This window comes from Macaca nemestrina, chromosome 8 (assembly GCF_043159975.1).
Source record: "Macaca nemestrina isolate mMacNem1 chromosome 8, mMacNem.hap1, whole genome shotgun sequence".
Classification (NCBI taxonomy): Eukaryota; Metazoa; Chordata; class Mammalia; order Primates; family Cercopithecidae; genus Macaca; species Macaca nemestrina.
In genome coordinates, this window is record NC_092132.1 from 86359028 (window position 1) to 86379432 (window position 20405).

The window sequence follows — 20405 nt, forward strand, 5'->3', positions numbered from 1 at the left end:
GAATATGGAATGATGACCTAGCACTAAAAAACATGTCCTGACTGACTTTCAGAACTGGTTCCTTTCACTTGAATCTGGTCTCTCTAATGATTTGTTTGTGGTTTGGAGGGGGAGTACATTATTTGTTTTCCAGAAGCTTGGGGATTTTTTTAGCCAAAGGAGAGGTCCTCATTTATGACAACTACGCACGATGCCTGGTATGAAAATATCCCCTAAAAATACTGCTTGGAGACTTATGTAGACCCCCAAGCAATAATGAGAGAAGACAAATCTCTTCCCCATTCTGGTATCATTAATGAATTACGGCAGGAGAAAGCCCTACAGGTAAACACTAAGGACTTTCCTGGAGGTATGTGGAGAGAGAGACAGAGAATATTAGGCTACCTGCCCCACCCTCACCTGATCTGCTTCAGGTGCTTAGGCCAGGATCCCAGTACCCCCTGAATCCTCAAAGCCTCAGCTGGCAAACCCTGACCTCAGGGTCCCCCAGCCCAGGCCCCAGGAAGAGCCAGTGTCAGACATTCTCTGGGGCAGGTTCAAGTTGACCTTGTTTTCTGGTGTCATTCAGGCTTTGCACACTGGTTTTTCATAAGTGAAATTTTACCTTACTCCCCAGTTCCAGAATAGGCCTGCATTAAGCCCAGTAGACTGAAGTTTGCTTTGATTGGTGGGACCAATCTTGCCCTTGACATTATCTTAGAGGTTGAAGGCCTGACCTTGCTGTTGAACCTGCCTGCTGTTACCTGGACATTAGCCTGGGCTTGCTCATTTGTCAGTTTTTGTGGTCCTCCCCTGATCACTTATTGCATCTTGGCGGAAGTGTCTGATCTTTAGGCCCTGATATCAGTGTAAATCTCCTTATAGCAATCCCTTGATCATCTCAGGTTCAAGTAATTCTTTTTGTTTACACTCTGATATCACTTAGTTTGACACTTCAAATATACTGTTCTTTATTAAGAGCCTAAGTTCCCGTTTCTCTCTACTAATTCACTATCTTTATAACAAACTGTGTCTCTTTTTTTTCCTAGTATAGAGAGATTTTTATTGGACTTATGCAAATAACCATATCACCATAAGAACACTCACAGTTTTTGAATTCTGGAGGAATCAAGTAACGTAATAAAACACTTTTATCTTTGTTTATAAAATTATACTATACCTAATTGCTGTAAATTACATATAGCTTAAGAGAGAAAATTTTCTTAAATCTAGAAGACAAAACATTTGAGTAAAGGACCAATAATATTTTAAATAAAAGTATAAAAACCTGATCTTGATCATTTATTCAATCTCATATAATCAACTTTTGTTCTGCTAGATCTCTGAGTCATTTCATGACTCCTTCAAATTCTTTATTAGAGTTCTAGAAATTTTATGTAGCCTATGGATCTTAAAATTATCTGAAATTTGTATTTAAGAGAACTTGGAGTCTTTCTCATGAATCTGATTGTAAATGTTTTTAGAGAAGAATAAAAAACAATAATGCTACACAACTAAAACTTAGAATAGCATGGTTAAAAAGCTGATGAAAGCTTACAATTGACAGATATTCAATTATTTTTATTTTATATAACATTTTAAGATAACCAGGTTTATGACTGACAACACATTGAATTTCTATAAATTTATATGATTTTTGAAACATGTACACCAACAAATACCCATAAATGCAACTAAAAGAAGATCTAGTATCACCTATAATTTGACAATGTTTCTTACACAATTTAACAAATAAGTCTGATTCTTTAAATCTTTACAAAATGAGAGATATCTTTTGATGTTTTTCACAAACTGTGTCTTTCAGTTCTTTGTATCTCAGTTCACTCTTTGCAGGATGCTTACACATAGTAGGTGTATGACAATGCTTCTGTAACAAATGAGGCACTCATTGCTTTTTATTTAACACCAGTTAAAAAAATTAATGAGCACAAATAAATGTCATACTTTCTACCAAAAATTCCATTTTGGTAACTGTTGCTTGAAAAATTAGTACATTGTGTGTTTTTAAATGAAGATGATTTATTGCCATTGTCTAACACGTGAAGAAAGACAAAAAAATTGTTTGCAGGATCATTGGCTTGAGCACATCAATGGCACTGTTGGACAATTCTTGCTGAGCGTTAAGATGATTTATGTAACAGACCGAAGCTTTCCACAGTAATACATTATAGTCTCAAGCTATCAACCCTTGTTCATGCAGAGACAAAAGAATCTGAAAAATACCTACTCCTGAAGGTCTTCTCAAAAGAAATCAGAGATTACGTTGATGCTGCTTAAACTCTTTCAGGAAAAATCACCATTACATGTAATATCTTTACTTCTAAAAATGTGCAGAGGAAGCTTATTATTTTTCTAATAAACTTTTCAGTTTAATTTGCTTTCCCTTCAGTTCTCTGAATCATGCAACAAGAATGTTTAATAATAGAAGATGAAACATGTTTAAACATTGGCATTCTTCTATCCTTAAGTTTCAGGAATTATGTTACAGATTAAAAATTAGTGCATTATGTATATGTTTGATGGCAGTACTATTTATTTATCTTTCAGATAAAGTTCTATATGAGAAACATATTTTACAAAGTTATAACCATAGCCATATTTTTAGTGTATGCATGATTGCATGAATCCATCACATAATTTAAAGATACATATGAGATGGTATCTTTTGAATTCTTCTGAGTTATGGGACTTCTTGTCACCAAAGATAAAGTGTTCTGTATAATGATTGCAATATGTGGACAGAAACCCACAAATACAATGCCTCTCTGGTAGAGTAACTAGATTTTGAAAAGAGAAGAAAAGGCAATGTTTAAAAGAGATTTCCCATTATTTATTCCTGGTTAGCATATATTAACACTGCCTGGGCCATATGAAAACATGAATTCTCTGTTGCCAAAAGAAAAATCAGCATGATTAACATTCCATTTCCAGATGTAATCATATAGAATAAGAATATAGGAACAGGCTGTAGCAAAAGGAAATGTGGATTGCAGAAGGAGAAAATAATGTAAACAGGATACTCAGATCATGGAACATGTAAAAGCAGTATGATTAAAAAGGAATGTGAGTATGTCAGAATCAGGTGAGAAGTTTCCTTTTCTACTGAAATGGGACGCTGGGAAGGTTGGACTTCAGGGAAGGACTTTGGCGTTAGTCAAATGACTGAAAAGGCATCCAAGCAGATCAAACCAAAGCAAATCAGAAGGATTCCCTATTAATTTCCCAACCTCAGTCTCTTGATTCCGTTAATAGTCTCAAAAGTGAGCCTCTAATTAGCAATTTGACCTCCTTGCCAAGAATTGCCCAGGGAAGATCGCTTTTCTAAGGACACAGCCAGTATGTTAGAAATCATAGCTTTTGTACAAATTTAGACAGTGACATTCTGGTTCAGAAATTCATTTGCCTTTTACTTGGGTTGGTAGGAGTCAAACTGTGAGAACCCGATCAGCCAGGGCTGCAGGCCTGCCAGCAGAGCTCCCTGAAGGAGCAAAGTTGTTGGGCCTCTGCACATGCAGTAATTCTCGGCACCTTCCACTTCCTTTGCTACCCTGTTCCCCACCATCTTTTTATTCCTTAACCTAAAAAGTGCAATTTAATTCCATTAGAATAAAGGTGAAGCCTTAACCTAGTTATTTATGGGGAGCAATTAAATAAATACATCAGGTATGAATGGGGTTACACTTTTCTCCACTGTGAGGCTGAGGCCTAATCAATGGCAAATATACTGAAATTCCTTTATAATGACATTGTGGAGAATAGATCTAAGTCTTCTGTACTGTCTACAGTTGTTTGTTTTCTTGGACATGACCCAACCCGTGGGATGTATAAATCCATTTAACAGTAACCATAGCTATGTAAAGCCGTTGTTTATCCAGAACTTTGTATCTGGCAAACATATTATTAGGCTTTTTACATATGTTTTTGTTTTTAATACTTATAAGAACCCCATGGTTTTAAAGCTTGCTGCAGAACCCAAATTAATACATGGTTTAAAGGACCTGGAAGCAGACCTTGTCTATTGGGCTTCAAAGCCTCAATTCTTGGCAACACGCACAGTGGCCAATCTTAACAGTCACTGAAGAAATCATGCGTATTCTCACCTAGTCCAACATCTGTCTCCTTCTCATCCGAGAAAGATGTAGCACTTTATAAGCTAAATGTGCAATTACCAAATTTTAAGGTTTTAAGAAAATGACTTGAAATAGTCATTGACTCTCTATTATAGAACCATAGAAATACTCTTGAGGTTGATAATATTTTGAAATTACTACTTTAATGCTCCCAACAGTCCCCTTGTGGGCTTGAAAAGTTCATCTATTTTCCAGAATTAGCCATGCCTCATGGTAGTTCACTCCATTCTAACCTATATTCAGTGGCACTGGGATCCTGCTTCCTGTACACAGAGTGATGCACAGTGCCTCCTGCGCTGGAACACAGGAGTCCTATTACGTAGCTCAGCACCAGCAACACCTTGTGACTGTCTTGTGTCTGGAACCAGGGAGTAACTGAAGATCAGGGAGAATCTGGTTAATTAACAGTAATATAATTTTGAGTTCTTTGAATCATGTGTATCATTTAGACTGGCTCTGGTTTAGAACAAAACACTTTCTATGCTAGTATGTTTCCAATTTACCTTGACTTAGTATGGTGAAGATTCAAGATAAAATTAAAAGTGTTGGCCTGATTTTCACCCTGCAGTCCTTAAATACTTTTTCTCCATTTGTGTAAGATGGTCATTGCTGACTTTCAGCATTGGTTGGGGAAGAGGGAGCTCGCATGGTCATGCTGCTGTTCAAGTTCCAGTCCCTGAACTGGGATGGGTACATGTCACTATAAAATGTGATGAAGAAGATGATAGCACCTTTGAAAATCTATACCTGGCCTCCCTCAGCATTCTAGACTGGAACCTAGCCTCGTAGGACTTCTAAGGACATGTGATTCACTCCTTGGCAGCCTCTAATTTTTTTTTTTTTTAAAGTAGTGCTGTTGTCTCCTGGGCATCTGGGAATCATCATGGAAAGGACCAAGTGATCTTTGTTCCCAAGAGGGTTGGAGAATGAATGATCTGTAAATTCCAGGCCTCACTGTGTCTTGAGGGAGAAAAATAGAGCCCAAGTCAGAAAAGGACCCTGCTGGAATAAGTGGACATGAGCACCAGGTCCCCTATATCACCCAGGGATGGCCTTCACATAAGCCTTCTCTGACAATTCAGCCCCTGATCTCATCACTCATATACCTTCTTGTGGTCTAATCAGACCTTCTCTGTTGGCCAGGCATGGGCATCAGAACTGCTGCTGTGACTTCCTTCATGTGCCCCAGCAGTCGCCCAAAGGGCCCTGATGTCCTGCCTGCCATGGGGGTTAGGCTCCACAGCTTCTGACAGCCGGGGGGTCACAAACTCTCCTTTGCGAATCCTCTGAAATCTGTGTGTCACTAAAGGATAGTAGGTGCCAGTCACTTCAGGGGATCAAAGCAGCAGTCAGAGAGGAATTATGTTGGTCAGTTTTGCATTGTTATAAAGGAATACCTGAGACTGGGTAATTTACAAAAAAAGATGTTTAGGCGGCTCACGGTTCTGCAGGCTGTACAAGCATTGCACCAGCATCTGCTCAGCTTCTGGTGAGGCTTCAGGAAACTTTTATTGGTGGTGGAAGGTGAAGGGGGAGCAGGTGTGTCACATGGTGAGAGAAGGAGCAAGAGAGATGAGAGGAGGCACCAGGCTCTTTTTAACAATTGGATCTGTGTGAACAAGCAAGAGCTCACTCGTTAGTTGGTGAGGAGGGCACCAAGCCATTCATGAATGGCATGACCAAACACCTGCCATCAGGCCCTACCTCCAACACTGAGGATTAATTTCAACATGAGATTTGGAGGGGACAGGCATCCAAACTATATTAGGGATACAGACTGCTCTGCCCAGCCTTCCTGAAGGTGCTCAAGCCTCTACTCCCCTAACAGGATATTTTTGGCCTCCGGATATTCTGTGAGATTGTTACATACCAGGTAGGTAACTGGCCTGTGCAACGTCTTGACAATAAAAGATATTTACTCAAACCCAGGAATAACAGTGTATATTCACAAACTTTGTGCCTTTAAAGAGTCATTTTAGCATTCATTTATTCATGCACCTACACATTCACTTAGTGATTCATTTATATATTCATTCAACAAACATTGAACACTAATTCCAGGTAGGCAGCTTAATGGGGAAGAGGGAAAATATTGAATCATATTCTATTGTATCACGTCCCCCAAAACTGCAAATTGTCTAAATTTTGAAACTGTTGTTAAGTTAAATGGATGTTTATTAAGTTTCTAAAAATCAAAATAAAGCTCTCATGTCATAGAAACCAACGTTGAAGAATTAGCAAATTCATTTCCACATTAAAAAATAATAAGTAATTAGCCTGGCATTGAACTTGTTGTACGTTCTGGGACATTTTGGCATTTGTGCAATTACCACTATACTTTTATATGGCATCAATTACACTGTAATAGGCTCATGGCAAATAAGTATATCATGACTTCTAATATAAAGAACAGAAACTACTAAGTAACCTTAGTAGTTAAAATTCTTGATCCACATAACTACCTATTACCAGTTAAGTTGTGGAATCTGTGGTTTTGGTATATAATTGTCTGAATTAAATACATTAATGTGTAATTACATGAAAAGAAACCATGTAGCTTAATTCAATTACAATTGTTATCACTGAATGTAAAGTGATACCAATTAAACCTTCTTTTAAACACCACAAATTAAGATTTAACTACTGAAGAAACTCTAGAATGTAAAGTGATGGTCTACTATAGGTGGAATATCCCTTAGTATTTTTGGAGATTTAATGGCATTCCTAAAATTAAAAACATCTTTCTCCTTTATTGCTGGCATTAGTTGTTCCTTATTCAGGAGAGTTTCTTTCTTTTTTTTTTTTTTTGAGAGAGTCTTGCTCTGTCACCCCAGGCTGGAGTGCCGTGGCATGCTCTCAGCTTACCACAACCTCCACCTCCTAGGTTCAAGCAATTCTCCTGCCTCAGCCTCCCAAGTATCTGGGACTACAGGCATGCACCACCACACCTGTCTAATTTTTGTATTTTTAATAGAGATGGGGTTTCACCATGTTGACCAGGCTGGTCTCAAACTCCTGACCTCAAGTGATCTGCCCACCTCAGTCTCCCAAAGTGCTAGGATTAATAGACATGAGCCACCGCGCCCCGCCAGGAGAGTTTCAAACAGGCACTAATTAACATCTTAAAAGATATTAACAATTTCAGCATTTGCATGTTGACAAAGAGACAAATTGTGAAATCTGTATTCATATAGAGTAAATATTTAATTTCAGTGGGTGGGCAACGGGGTGGAATTTGAAAAAGGCAAGGCCTGATATTAATGCTAATACTATTACTTAAATTATGAAATTTTGTTTATCAAAAACAGTTGGGTGTTGGCAATTTTGTACCATCCAACCTAATAAGATAGTAGCAATTAAACTACTTTATAAATAGCATAGCAATAAAAATGCCACCTTTATGATATATTTATCCCTCATGTATATTGAGTTGATATTTTCCAAGCTGAGTGAACTTGGACAAGTTATTTCATTTCTGAGTCTCAATTTTTATCTTCAGGAAACTGCGGGTAATAATAGCTACACAATGGATTACTGTAATGATTAAAAGGGGGCAACATAGTCAAAGACCTTGGAACAGTGCTTTAATATAAAATAGTCATCTCTCCCACCTCCCCATTAGGCGTCTTTTATGCTTATATGCATACTTGTACAAGGCACCAATGGCTTAGATCTGTTAAGAGTCTAAAACGTATCAGATGAGTGAGAATTTCATCAAACTTGTAATTTTGACACAGCACATACATATTTTTCACGTGAGATACATATTTTTAACAGGAGAATCTGATAATACGTGATTGAATTTTTAGAGCTGGTTTTTTTCTAGCAGAACTTTCGATATTTAAGAAAATTTTCTGCATAAGAGTCAAATTTTCCCTTCATACACCCCCTGTTTCTAACCTACATGTGCTGCTCTATGACCAGGTCTAAATTCCAGATGTTCCAAGTAGCTCTTCATTTAGTCTTGTCTTCTGATGGCACCTAAACAAATATATCAAAACTTGTACAACATTTAGAAAGTGGAACTTGAAGATTTTCTTTCTGTTAGACAAATAGACGCCATCTGGAAAAAATAACCCCAGGCACTTGGACACAGGAGCATGACGCTTGTTGGCTGGACACCCAATGAATACCTTACACTACTTTCTTTGGCTCCCACCCTTGCCTGTTCATTTCAAATCTTGAACACTTGAGCAGGCGCTGGACTGTTAGACAAGGGAATCCTTGTTCCCCATACACCCAAACACTATGAAGGCTCGCTCTTAATTTGAAAGATAAGCTTGCAAGAATTATCTGGACCGAAATGTTTCCTTTCATACTGTGACACCTGTTCTATGAAGGACTGCTATATATCACTGTGTATTTAATATTAATTGGTAACAATGTTTTATTTTTTATTTCTTCCATATATTTTTCAACATTTGCCACATCCCATTTTAAACAGGCGTGTCCTCATATAATCTTTCCTTCCTGCTCCCCTCCCTCCCTTTCTATTTTATTTAATGCTAGATTGTAAAAGAAAAAAAAAAACCCATGTATGTAACTGCTACTTATTTTACTAACTGACTTTTATTCCAGGATTAGTATTATAATAATATTAGTACTATTTTTTGCCTTTCAAAATGGACAGAACTGAATTTAAATAATTGCAATATTATTTGTCAGCTCTTAGGGGGAAATCAAGTAAATCTTATTGGAAATCATAAAAGTAATCTTCACTTTGATTTTGATGATAAAATCTTTATGATAAAAATAGCTCTTAATGGCCTTTTTTTCATATATCAAACTTTCAGCGGAACTACACTTTTATGCAGCATGCTTAAGTCGCTTCTTTTCTAAGACATTTTCTTTTGTCAATTGTGAGCAGGTAGCCTTTCAAAACCCAAAAGCAATTGCCCAGAACTTCTGGAATTCATTTTTATTACATCCCATGATCTGAGCAGTAGGGAGCCCTGTGAAACATGTTTGATCAAACATTAATTTTATAAATTGCCTTCCTTCCCTACAATTCCCATGAAAAAGGTATTCAGCTAGATTAAAACTCTGGAAAATTTTAATGGGAACTTTGAAATCTGTTTGAGTTCAGCTTTTTGGAAAAATAAAACCACCTAATGGAAGTAGTCTTTGTACCAGAAGTAGATCTGCCTTTGAGGCAATTTTCTTTCATGCATAATGATGAAATGGCAGCAGGATAATCTGAAAGTTTGAAACGTCTTTGCCAAATCCATACGCTGCTTGTAATAATATCTAAAGGGTCAAGTGTGTTTGATATGATGATGAAGAGCAAGAAGATGATAATTTGCAACAATGTCACTCTTGTCTTTCACAGTCCTACCCTGGTCCAAGCCTGGAAAGTGAAGACTTCAACATTCCACCAATTACTCCTCCTTCCCTCCCAGACCACTCGCTGGTGCACCTGAATGAAGTTGAGTCTGGTTACCATTCTCTGTGTCACCCCATGAACCATAATGGCCTGCTACCATTTCATCCACAAAACATGGACCTCCCTGAAATCACTGTCTCCAATATGCTGGGCCAGGATGGAACACTGCTTTCTAACTCCATTTCTGTGGTAAGAATCTGCTTACCTGTTTGTGGTGGGGGCTGAGGGATACCGTAAGCACACGGACCAAGTTCATGCGAAGGCCTGGCGTTGTGATGATAGCATTCTGAAACTGTTTCTAGCTATGGAGACAGTTCTTTAGAAATCATACACATTTCTAAAGCAATGTTCTGTTTTATATTTAAGTCAAGGCAAAATCAATTAATTACTTGTGCAGTCACTCATATTAATGACCCAAAGTACTAAATACTGTTTGACACTGAATGTGTTGTCATAGAGTCAAACCAGCTTACCAGCTTTCAGAGAAAAAGTCACCTTGAAAGATGCCACCTCTCATCCAGTGGAGGATTCCTCCCCGTAAGGGAGATCCCCACATCTTCTCAACTGGAGCTGCTGTTAACCTTGATTTTCCTTCCTATTTTCGGCTCTCAAGTTCCACAAATGTATACCATAGGAAAATAAGAAAACAATTTTCAGTTTTATTTTGGAGGTATAATTCTGATGAAAAAAATGTATCTCCATTAAAGTGTTTCAGTCTACTGGACCTGTTGTTTAACAATTTATAATGACAACACTATGAATTCCCCTTAATTTTTCAAATTTAATAGGAATGTGTGTCAACCAGCAAACTAGCAAAAAGTCAAATTCTCAGGGTCTACCCAGGGGCTCCAGGGGTTTGCATTTTTTACAAGCATCCCACACTTGAGAAACACTGGTTTATTACAAAATCTTTCCTTCTGATTTTTATGTCTTTTGAAACTTAATAATTTCTCTGTCTATACCCCAATAGTGGAAAAAAAAAATCAGTAGTATATGGCTGAGGAGAGAGCTTTAGACCATGTCATAAAACCCTCCTCCCAGGTTAACAGTGACTTTTAATTAGCACTTTTTGGTTTTCATTGTTCAGTCACTTAACATTTCAACTAACTCTCTTGTCATTTTCATAAGTCACTGAACAGTACTGTCATTTTCACAATGAATAAATTGATTAACTTGCCAATATTATGGTGTTTCTGATTGAAAAACACATTTCATATTATCACTTCTCTAAATCATTGGGGGATATATCTCTAACTTGAGTGATTTTACAGGAGGAATTTTCTGTTAATCATGAACATAAGGGTGGAATAAAAGTAGAGTCAAAAGAAACTCCAAAGTAGTTTCTTTAAAGAATGAAACCCAGAGCCTACTGCGTAATACACAATGGTGTATAGAATTTTTCTAAAATCTGGCAGCCATCTGGGCGGCCAAGAGGGGAGAACTCATTGGCAACACCGTCACTCAGGTTTTTAGATTATATTCCACTTGTATAGATTTAGCTTATGAGTATTAAGTATGACTCCATAAATAGAAAATGGATTTTTTTAACATGCTAAATGTGTAAAGCTGAAAAATGTATTTCAGTGTAGTCACCTTGAAAAATCACCTGCCTGCTTTTCTTTGGGACTAAACTTTCAGACCCGATTCATGAGCCAAAGAAGGCATTCAGGTCATGCCTCTGTAGGGACCCCTGTTCCCTAGAAAGGAGAAGAAGGGGGCGGTCAGTATACATGGAAAATGCCAGTTTTGTTCTCTAGGCTTGTTCCCCATGGTGGGAATGAGATTGGGGCCATAGGAAGGATAATGAGATATTCAGTTTTATAGTTCAAGCCTTTTTCCTTTATAAAATTTACCTCCTTTCTAGTAACAAATTTACCCTCCTTAGCATTTCTACATCCATCTCAATACACCTTTAAGATACCTCACACTTAAAGAAATGCTTATGCAGTGTCAGTAACTGTGGCTCAGAGATTTTTTCCAGATTTGCTGCCCATGGCAGTTATGCCATCCTCAAATGGCACATTTGGGACTGGGCTCAGACACAGCCACAAGATAGGCCGTTTCAGCTCTGTTCCCACTGTCCCTTCCTCTTTCCCTATCGGGAGCTTCTTTCTGTTCATAAAATTTCCTTATTCTGTCTGCCCACCAACCCACTGTCAAAAACTGGACTTTGATAATTTTGCCTCAACATGGTGTTTCCCTAGGAACTTTCAACATTTTGCAGGGTAGAGGGGAAACAAATCCCCTATTTGGCCTAAGCTAAAGGAATGAAGCTCTGATTTGCCATTCTAGTTCTTGAAGGTGAGCCTGTTCAGGATTTTCATAGGGTGGCAAGTCTTTCCAATACCCCTCAAGCTACATTCTGGAGCTGCACGTCTACTGTGCCTCCTCACAGCACTGGTCCTAGCCTTTAATGCTGCAAGCAAAAAGCAACTCCAGCAAATACCCGTGTTGGTGAGACTGTGGGTAAGGCTCAGCACTTCCCAGTGGAATGTGGTGTAATGATGGAGTTCTTCTATGATCTGTGCTGTCCAACAGCAGTAGTCACTGGCTATTAAATGCAGCTGGTAGGACTGAGGGACCAATTTTTCATTTTATTTTATTTTAATTACTTTACATTTAAGTAGCCACATTCACCTAGTAGCTACTGTGTTAGACAGTATAAGTCTAGTTAATGATGTTGACTCTAGCATTAAGTCTATATTAAGCCCATTTTTTCCAAGCCAGCATGGTCTCAGAGAAAGATGATTTGGAGATTACATTTATTGTTTCTGTTTCTCAAGGCTTGGGGATCTCTGGCTGGATTCCAGAAGCCAGAGTCTGACACACTATAAAGTTGCAATAGAAATCTAATAAAGTTGGAAGAATCAGGAGCTATCTTTTGTCTATTAATTCCTATGAGAAACAAAGAGCCTCTTCAGTTCTTGTTTTGAGCTCTCATGTGACTAGAATGCCATTCCTCAGTGTATATATTTTGAAGGCTTACCATGGTCTCAATGTTTGAAAAGGTTCAAATGATTGATAAGACCTAGCTACTGTTCTTCTGGACAGTGAAAACATAAATAGTTATGAAACAATTAGAAACATGGGGCAATTAGAGACTAAGAGAAGTGCCCAACTCAGATGTACTGGCCATGAACTGAGTAGGAACTCTTAGTCGAAAGAGATGACTGTACTCTGGTTTGGGTATAAAACTTAGTAGAAAAGATAGGACAACAGTCACAGCTTGAAGGTGGGCTTTGATTTGGATAAACCAAGAGGAAAGAAAAGGCATGTTGGAGAGTGTTCAAAAATCAGATTGGGTATTTTGAAATGGGAGATTTGACGAAAACCTTCAAAAAGTAAAGAACTTGGCCATGTTAGGACAGATTATAAGCAATCGCTGGTGCTTTTTACTCAAGGGCAAAAGTACTATGAAAGCAATGTTGTAGGAAAATCCTTCTGGCAATAGGACCCTGTGTAGATAGCAGGGGTAAGAGACAGGGGTTATGGAAAGCCCCTTGGGCCTGTTATTCCGATGTAGGTAAGAGGTGCCGAGGAACTATAGCAGTGTGGTGTGCCATTAAGCCATTTTTGCATCCACAAATATGTATGGATCTAAAGATGAACAACATTTTGTCTTTTCATATTTTATATTTTAAAAGCATGAAGGGATTATTTTCTTTGAAAGAAACTTCGAATATTAAATTTGCTCATCACACTTCCTTGTAAAAACGTACTAAAACTCTTTGCTAGCAAGTTTTCTCATGGCTAATATGATCACAAAATTTAACAACCGAGCTATGGGCTGATTTGCCAATTGTTGAAATATGTTTATGTGTAGGGACAGTTTATGTCATCAGTGCCCATTAGACAGGAATATAGTGTCTACAGATATAAGAGCGTAAATGTTGCCCACCTAGAAATGACAGTGCCCCTTCCAAGGTTTTCTTTCCAGGTCAGTATGAGAACAACTAATAAAAGCTAATAGTTGCAGATTCTAAATATTGATTTTGCTGTGAATTTAAAATTCCTATGAGTAGAAGCCATCCTGGGAAAATGTATGTATAGGATCAACTTTCTCTAATTATATTTTCTAAAAGCTCTTGAATGTGATCAAAGCTGAACCTTTTGCTGTTAGTATTGTGATTGTATCTTTGTGTTAGTATTTTCACATGGTGACATTTTACTATTCAAATGGATCAAGGAAGTGAAAAACACTTAAGTTCTTGTATATTATTTATTATATATATTTAGATATTGCATAGATTTTAGATGTTATTGTGATGTTTTATATATGCATTATGAGATATTATGAGATATTACTTATATATCAATTATTATAATGTATGTCATTTGCTGAAATTTTGTTTTTAGATATATTTTCTTGTATCCGCCTCTGTTTCTTATGTCCACTGGCACCATAAGTGATACAGTTTCACCATTTATAAGCATTTCCTACAAATGCCTAATATAGTAGACATCAACAATTTAGTCCATAATTAAAAATCAGTATCTGAAAGAGGGACTAGTATCCGAATTTTACAAATGAAAAATGAAAGTTCAAAGTGGTTAAGTGACTTAATGGCTTAGCCAGTAAATACTCCAGCTTCATTATCAGGAAAGTGGGGATGATAATACTAGGCCTTACCTCACGGGGTTCAGGAAATATTTAAGATTACTCAGACCAGTAGCTGGCACATGGGAAGCATTATATAAGTGCTGGTTAAATAAAATTAGAAAAGCAAGTCTGTACAACTCTTTTGGAGAAGTTAAAATGCATAGGAAGGAAGACTTTCCAAAAGAGTTATTTATACTTTCACCCTGAATCTTCACATCTGTCAAAAAAGACTGCAATAAGCCTACTATTAACCAAAGGAGTATTTACCTTTTACTGGGTGTCTTTATTTATCATTGTGATTCAAATTGATGTCTTTGGGCCAGAGAGCCTCAATTCAAATCCTGACGCTTCTGCGTACCAACTGTGTGACCGTGAGTAACTTTTTGTGCCTCGGTTTCACCTGTTTAATCTCATCATGTTGTAAGTATTAAAGTAGCTATTATCTGTAATGTCTAGCTAGATAGATTCAGTAGGAACCTCTTTCTGATAAAAAGGTATCCAAGCTAGATATCTGTATTGCCTTCTGGAATTTATCGTAGACATATTGGGGTGCAGCATACATAGGGTGAAAGTTTTTCCCAAATTTCCCACCACTTTTTTGCATTTTCTTGTCTGTGCATTTTATTGTTAGTAGGGATTCCTGCAACTAGTTAAATGTCTGGCACTTTGAAAAAGATTCCATTTTCCTAAAGTCCCTCTTTTCTAAGACAGGCTATAAAACAGGGTAGAATTTCTGTAAGTATATAACTGTCAAATAAGTGCCAATTAGTTCTGATTCTCTAGGTCCAAGTTAAATAGTCATTCATGACTCAATATGTAAGAGTTCCATTTTTCTCAACATTCCTCTGAGTTATTTTGATAGTGAGTAATTGATTTGTGTGCACTTCTCAGAGAGTGGAGTCTGGTTAGAAAAGCATTGAAATGAGAGCCATGGATAAGCTTGTCAATCATGGGCAAGTCACTGAACCCTCTTACCAGCAGCATTAGAGTAGATCTATGCAAGACTGGGTCCACACTGAGCTTGTTGGGATGTGGGGTCGGGGGTGGGGCACAGGAGTTAGCCGGAACAGTATTGCTTTTATTTTTATTTGCATTTCTTATAAAAGTTCCCTTGAACAAATGTTCTGCCCCCAAGAAGATGGAAAGCCCAAGACTAGTTGATCTCTGTGATCCTTTTCAGGACTAGCATTTTCCTATAATTTGTTCTCTGTCAACCACACAACTTTGATCTAGACTTTGAGACTCACTGGTTTTGCCATGTTAGTTACTTAGTAATTTTTCTTGCCATTGCTTTGGCTGTCTCAGTGTTTTAACTGCGCCCCCTCACCCCCCTTCAAAGTTTAATCAATTGTAAGAACCTACTGGATAGATAATTTCTTTTGACTGGAAAATGTAATCCTGCCATTAAAAAAAAAAAAAAAGTGATGTTGCTTTTTGTGGATGGATAGTGTTTTCATGTTGTTCAAAGGAAACTACAGAACTATTTTAGCAGAAAGGTAGAATAAGAAAATGCCCATATTAAGTATTCATGGCTGAAGAAAAATCCTTTGATTTCTCCAAACTGAAATCAAGAGCCTCTCTTCTGTTTCTCCCCACTTTGGTACATTCACCGCTGGGCTTAATCATGGATTGGTGAACGGGAAAATGCAACCTTGTATAAAGTCATCCCAGACTCTCAGCCTGGCCTATATGTGGTGATTGCTTGTTCTTTGTGCAGTCAACAGAAGCTCTTTCATACAAAGAAAAACCGTGCAAAGTTTTAGAATGGCCTCGAAGAAAGGATTCATTTAGAACCTGGGCTTTTTGTAGAGTGTGCTTCCTAATGACACATTATAGAAAATTTACAATGAGGAAAGCAACAAAGGCGATTTCAATTTCTTTGAATGTGTCAAATTTCCAGTTCTGGAGTTTGAAATGGAAAAAAGATGTTAAAAGGCAATAAAACTGGGGGGTTTATTTCCCAAATGCCTTCTTTTTCCAGCGAACAAAAGCAAGTATAATGTATATACTCAGATTTATTGTCATTTTTAGCATTCAGTCATGGTACACTTTGCATTCAAAGGCCACTGTACAACTGTTTTGACAACCATCACTTTCATAGGTGCTATGTAGGACTCATGAAACTGAAGCAGAAGTGTTCCTTCAGGCCTATGGGGAGTGCCGCACATCAAGGAAGTCAGATGTATTAGAGCAGCATGAATTTCCAATATGTTGCCATTATGGAAAAGACCACTGGCATATTGAATAATGCAGCTTTCAAAGCCAAGCAGAAAATGTGATTACAGACAATTTGATTGCTGTTTTTAAAATAAATATTTTCTAAATCTTGAGGTATTTTATTTCATGTAATGCATAAAGTATGTAACCATGGACTAGAGCTAGGCATCTTTCAGAACACGGAGGAGCTTATGATGTCAGCCCATTTAATGATGGAATAATAGAGGTGTTTGTTTAAAATGGAATGGATGTCACAGCCACTTGTTCCTTTCTTTAAACAGAAAGGAAAATAAGCCATAAAAAATAATTTTGCCACTTTGACAGAAGAAAAATGATGAAGAACAATTATTTAGCATTATGCCACAATTCATCAGATGTTTAGCAATTACAACCTGGTTTTTTTTTTCCACAAATTATCCTTTTTTGAATATCACAGAACACAAGAACAATGCATTAAACCACTTTAATACTGTGAAGAAATGGGCTGTTTTTTTTGTTCTTAGTTTTGACCAAATACAGTAAATATGTGGGTTGGTTGTGTTTTTTCTTTTTGGACAAATGCTTAATAAGGCCAAAAATAGGTGTTGTTTGTAGTTAGTTGTTAAAATCTACTTAAGACCTTTGTTTGTGCAAAACAGACTACTTTGAATGTGGTATTAATATAGTTCAATGGACTCAGTATGTTAATGATTTGGGGCTATCTTTTATTGCTATAATAAAATATTATTCCAAACTAGAGTTCTTCTTAACAGTATTCAGGAAAGGAGCCAATTTAAAAATAACACTTTTTCTTTTCTAAGCCAAGTAATCAGACTCAAGATTCACTTGGTATATAGGAGTTCTTGTACTTTTTCTTTAACCCTAGAGTTCATACAAAGGTGTGCCTCACCCATGCATGAAAGAAGTAAAAAAGGTATAACATCAGTTATATAATATGCTGTAAGCAAACTCTGGGACCTACTTAATCCAGTCTCTTAAGTCTAGGCAGGAGTAAACCTAAACCATTTCAGATATGTGGTTTTCTAGGAGCCAAGATTCCATAACTTTACTTGGTAGCCTGTTTGTGTTTAATTAACCTTGTAACATTAAGTTAAATTGCATTAAGATATTTAGATTCCTTCCAGGAATTTCCTTATTAAAGTTAAACCAAAATCTCTTACTTACAAAATAGGCAATTTTAGGCTATTTTGTCTGCCTCAGCCATCTGAATGCTTGGAGAACACTTGATTTCAAATATTTGACATTTATTAAGTCAATCCTGCAGTTGTGTTTTACCTGGCCGAAATAACTCCAATTCCTTTAACCTTTCCTCAAAGGTCATTATTTTTCAATTTTTAAATCAAATTCACTCTTTTTTTTTTTTTTTTTTTTTTTTTTTACGTTTGTAATCTTTTTTTTTTTTTTTTTTTTTGAGACGGAGTCTTGCTCTGTCACCCGGGCTGGAGTGCAGTGGCCGGATCTCAGCTCATTGCAAGTTCTGCCTCCCGGGTTTACGCAATTCTCCTGCCTCAGCCTCTCGTGTAGCTGGGACTACAGGTGCCCGCAACCTCGCCCCGCTAGTGTTTTGTATTTTTTAGTAGAGACGGGGTTTCACCGTGTTAGCCAGGATGGTCTCGATCTCCTGACCTCGTGATCCACCTGTCTCGGCCTCCCAAAGTGCTGGGATTACAGGCTTGAGCCACCGCGCCCGGCCTTGATGTTTGTAATCTTAAGGAATGTTGACCACAATGGATGGCAGAGCTCTAGAACCTGAGATTGCAGATTAATTTCTGATTTTTTCAAATTATTCTCTGCCTCTACATGGATGTTTTATGATAGGGTCCTTAATAGCATCATTGATTGCTGATATGTTTAATTGCTGATTCCTTGATCCCTCCTACACTGTGTGACTCTTGCTGTGTTGGTTTCTAGCCAGCAGTTTCCCATCTTGTATTTGTGCAGCTCATTTCATGTGCTAAAGGCAAACATCTGAAAAGGCCATTGTGGTGTTGCTCTTCAAGGCGTCTTTTTTTTTTCTGCCTGGGTATCCGTTATTTAGCAAACAGATGAATAAAAAAATTTAGTGTAGCTTATATGTGAATAATTGTCTTTGGACAAAAGGGTTCTAAGTACATCCATAAGTAAGAATTTCCAGATCCTAGCCATGAGCTTTCAGTCATTAGTTATAACTTCAAAATTGTTAGTAGAATGTTTCCTAACGTGTGGAGGGGGCAGTTTGGGGAAAGCAGCACAGAACCTGGATAAAGAAGACATAGGACTGGAAAGAAGGAATAAACAATAAATGAAAACAGCCCTGTTCTGGATAGCAGTTACATACCTGGAGGATCTGTCCAGGCATGTGTGGGGTTGTGGATGGGGCTTCTTCCTTCCTCCAGTGCTTCTGGAACTGAGCTCTATGCTCCTCATTTCAGGTCCAGCAAGTTTTCTGTCCTCACTCTCCTACCTTGAATAATCATGCTGGTGCTTCATGTGTCAAGGATTGCTTTCTCTTTCCTTCCTTCACCATTTAGCATTGACACTCAGCATTAACTCCACTCCCCACGGAGAAAACCATTTTTCTGGTTCTCTCTCTACCTCATAAGCTCATGACAGGAAAGAGGACCTAGAAACCCTGAGAGCTTACTTGGTTTCATTGCCTAGACCTCCATGCAGAAATTACGGATAACAGTGCTCTATATAAGTGTACAACCCATAGTAGGAGATCAATAACTATTTCTGATTGAAGGAATCTATTTGTTCCCACTTAAAGTTATCTCCAGCCATAATATTTTCCCCTGACAGGTACAAGATTATCATTGCTTTTTGGGCTGACACTTCTAAGCAGTTGTTTAGTCTTCTAAAATGATACAAGTATTCCAGTTTTATAGAATAGTATAATGTCATTTATCATTGGGTCTAAAATGCTATAATGCTTTCAATATACCTAAATGAATTTGAGCCCTAAACATAGATTTAACTTTACAGTCTTAATATTTAATCAACTTACCACTGATCATTTCTAACCTATTCCACTACTAAATTGATATATTTGACAATTAATTACAATGTGTAGTTGATCCTCCTTTTAGATGAATCCATTTATTTTCTGAGTATAGCTGTTTTTATAGAGAAAAACTATCAGTAAAATTACAAGACTTCTAAAGGAATATATTTGTGCCTACTCTTCCAAAGTCTTGGGGCAGAAGTAGTAGTAGTGTGAAAAATTAATGTCTATTAAACATTTGCCCATATGACTCGTGTTATTTTTTTAATTACTGATTATATCTCAGCTTGCCACATCTTTGACTTGCTTTTTGCTTGCTTTATGTAAGTAGATTATTGACATTGAAATGTTGCATTATAAACTCATTTTGTCATGAAATCATGGGAGAATGCATCTAAAATGTTTTTCAGGAGAACAATGAGCCAGTCTCATTTCAAGACACCACTTTCTTCATTATTCATTAACTATTATTATCTAGAGCATATGGGATTGCTTTAAGAGCAGGTTTTGGTTTTAGATATTTTTTCCATTTTAGTTTTTTTCTAGTTTGAAAGTTTCAAGATCTCTTACGTGGACAAGCATTACCTACAGAAACATAATATTATTTGTCTTTTAATATTGGCCATTTATATACTTCCTTCTACCAGCAGCAATGCACACTGCATAGGAGAAAAGATATGCAGTCTTGGAGGGTTTTTGACCATTTCTTACAGTCATTAAAATACTAGATTTTACTTTCCTTTTTTAAATAATTTAAAATATCACAAATACCAAAATCATCCAGAGAACATGTCTTTTTTTCTTACACCTAATAAATATATTTAACATTTTGATAAATATATAATCACAAAATTGATAGTTAAATTCTCTGAATTTAATGGACTGTACAGAGTCCCCAGAGAAATAGAAGTACTCTTCGACAGAGAGAGGATTAAACTTCTTTTTGTAATTCAGGGTAACATTTTTATTTTTGATAGGCAAGAAACCCTCTCAAAATGTGTTACATTTGAAAAGCGTTATTTTTCAACCTTTAGGGAGTTTTGTTTTCTTTAATCATGATCTTGATAATCTTTAATAAAAATATGATCCAAC

General features: G+C 37.1%; 1 protein-coding gene across 1 annotated transcript in view; it reads left to right on the top strand.

The window, feature by feature from the left end:
* LOC105482241 (thymocyte selection associated high mobility group box) overlaps window positions 1-20405 on the top strand; it is a 312721-nt gene that overhangs the window by 172312 nt on the left and 120004 nt on the right. Inside the window, exon 3 of the mRNA XM_011742265.3 lies at window positions 9460-9702. Within this exon, the coding sequence (XP_011740567.1) occupies window positions 9460-9702 (243 nt within the window). The remainder of the gene's footprint in view (window positions 1-9459; window positions 9703-20405) is intronic.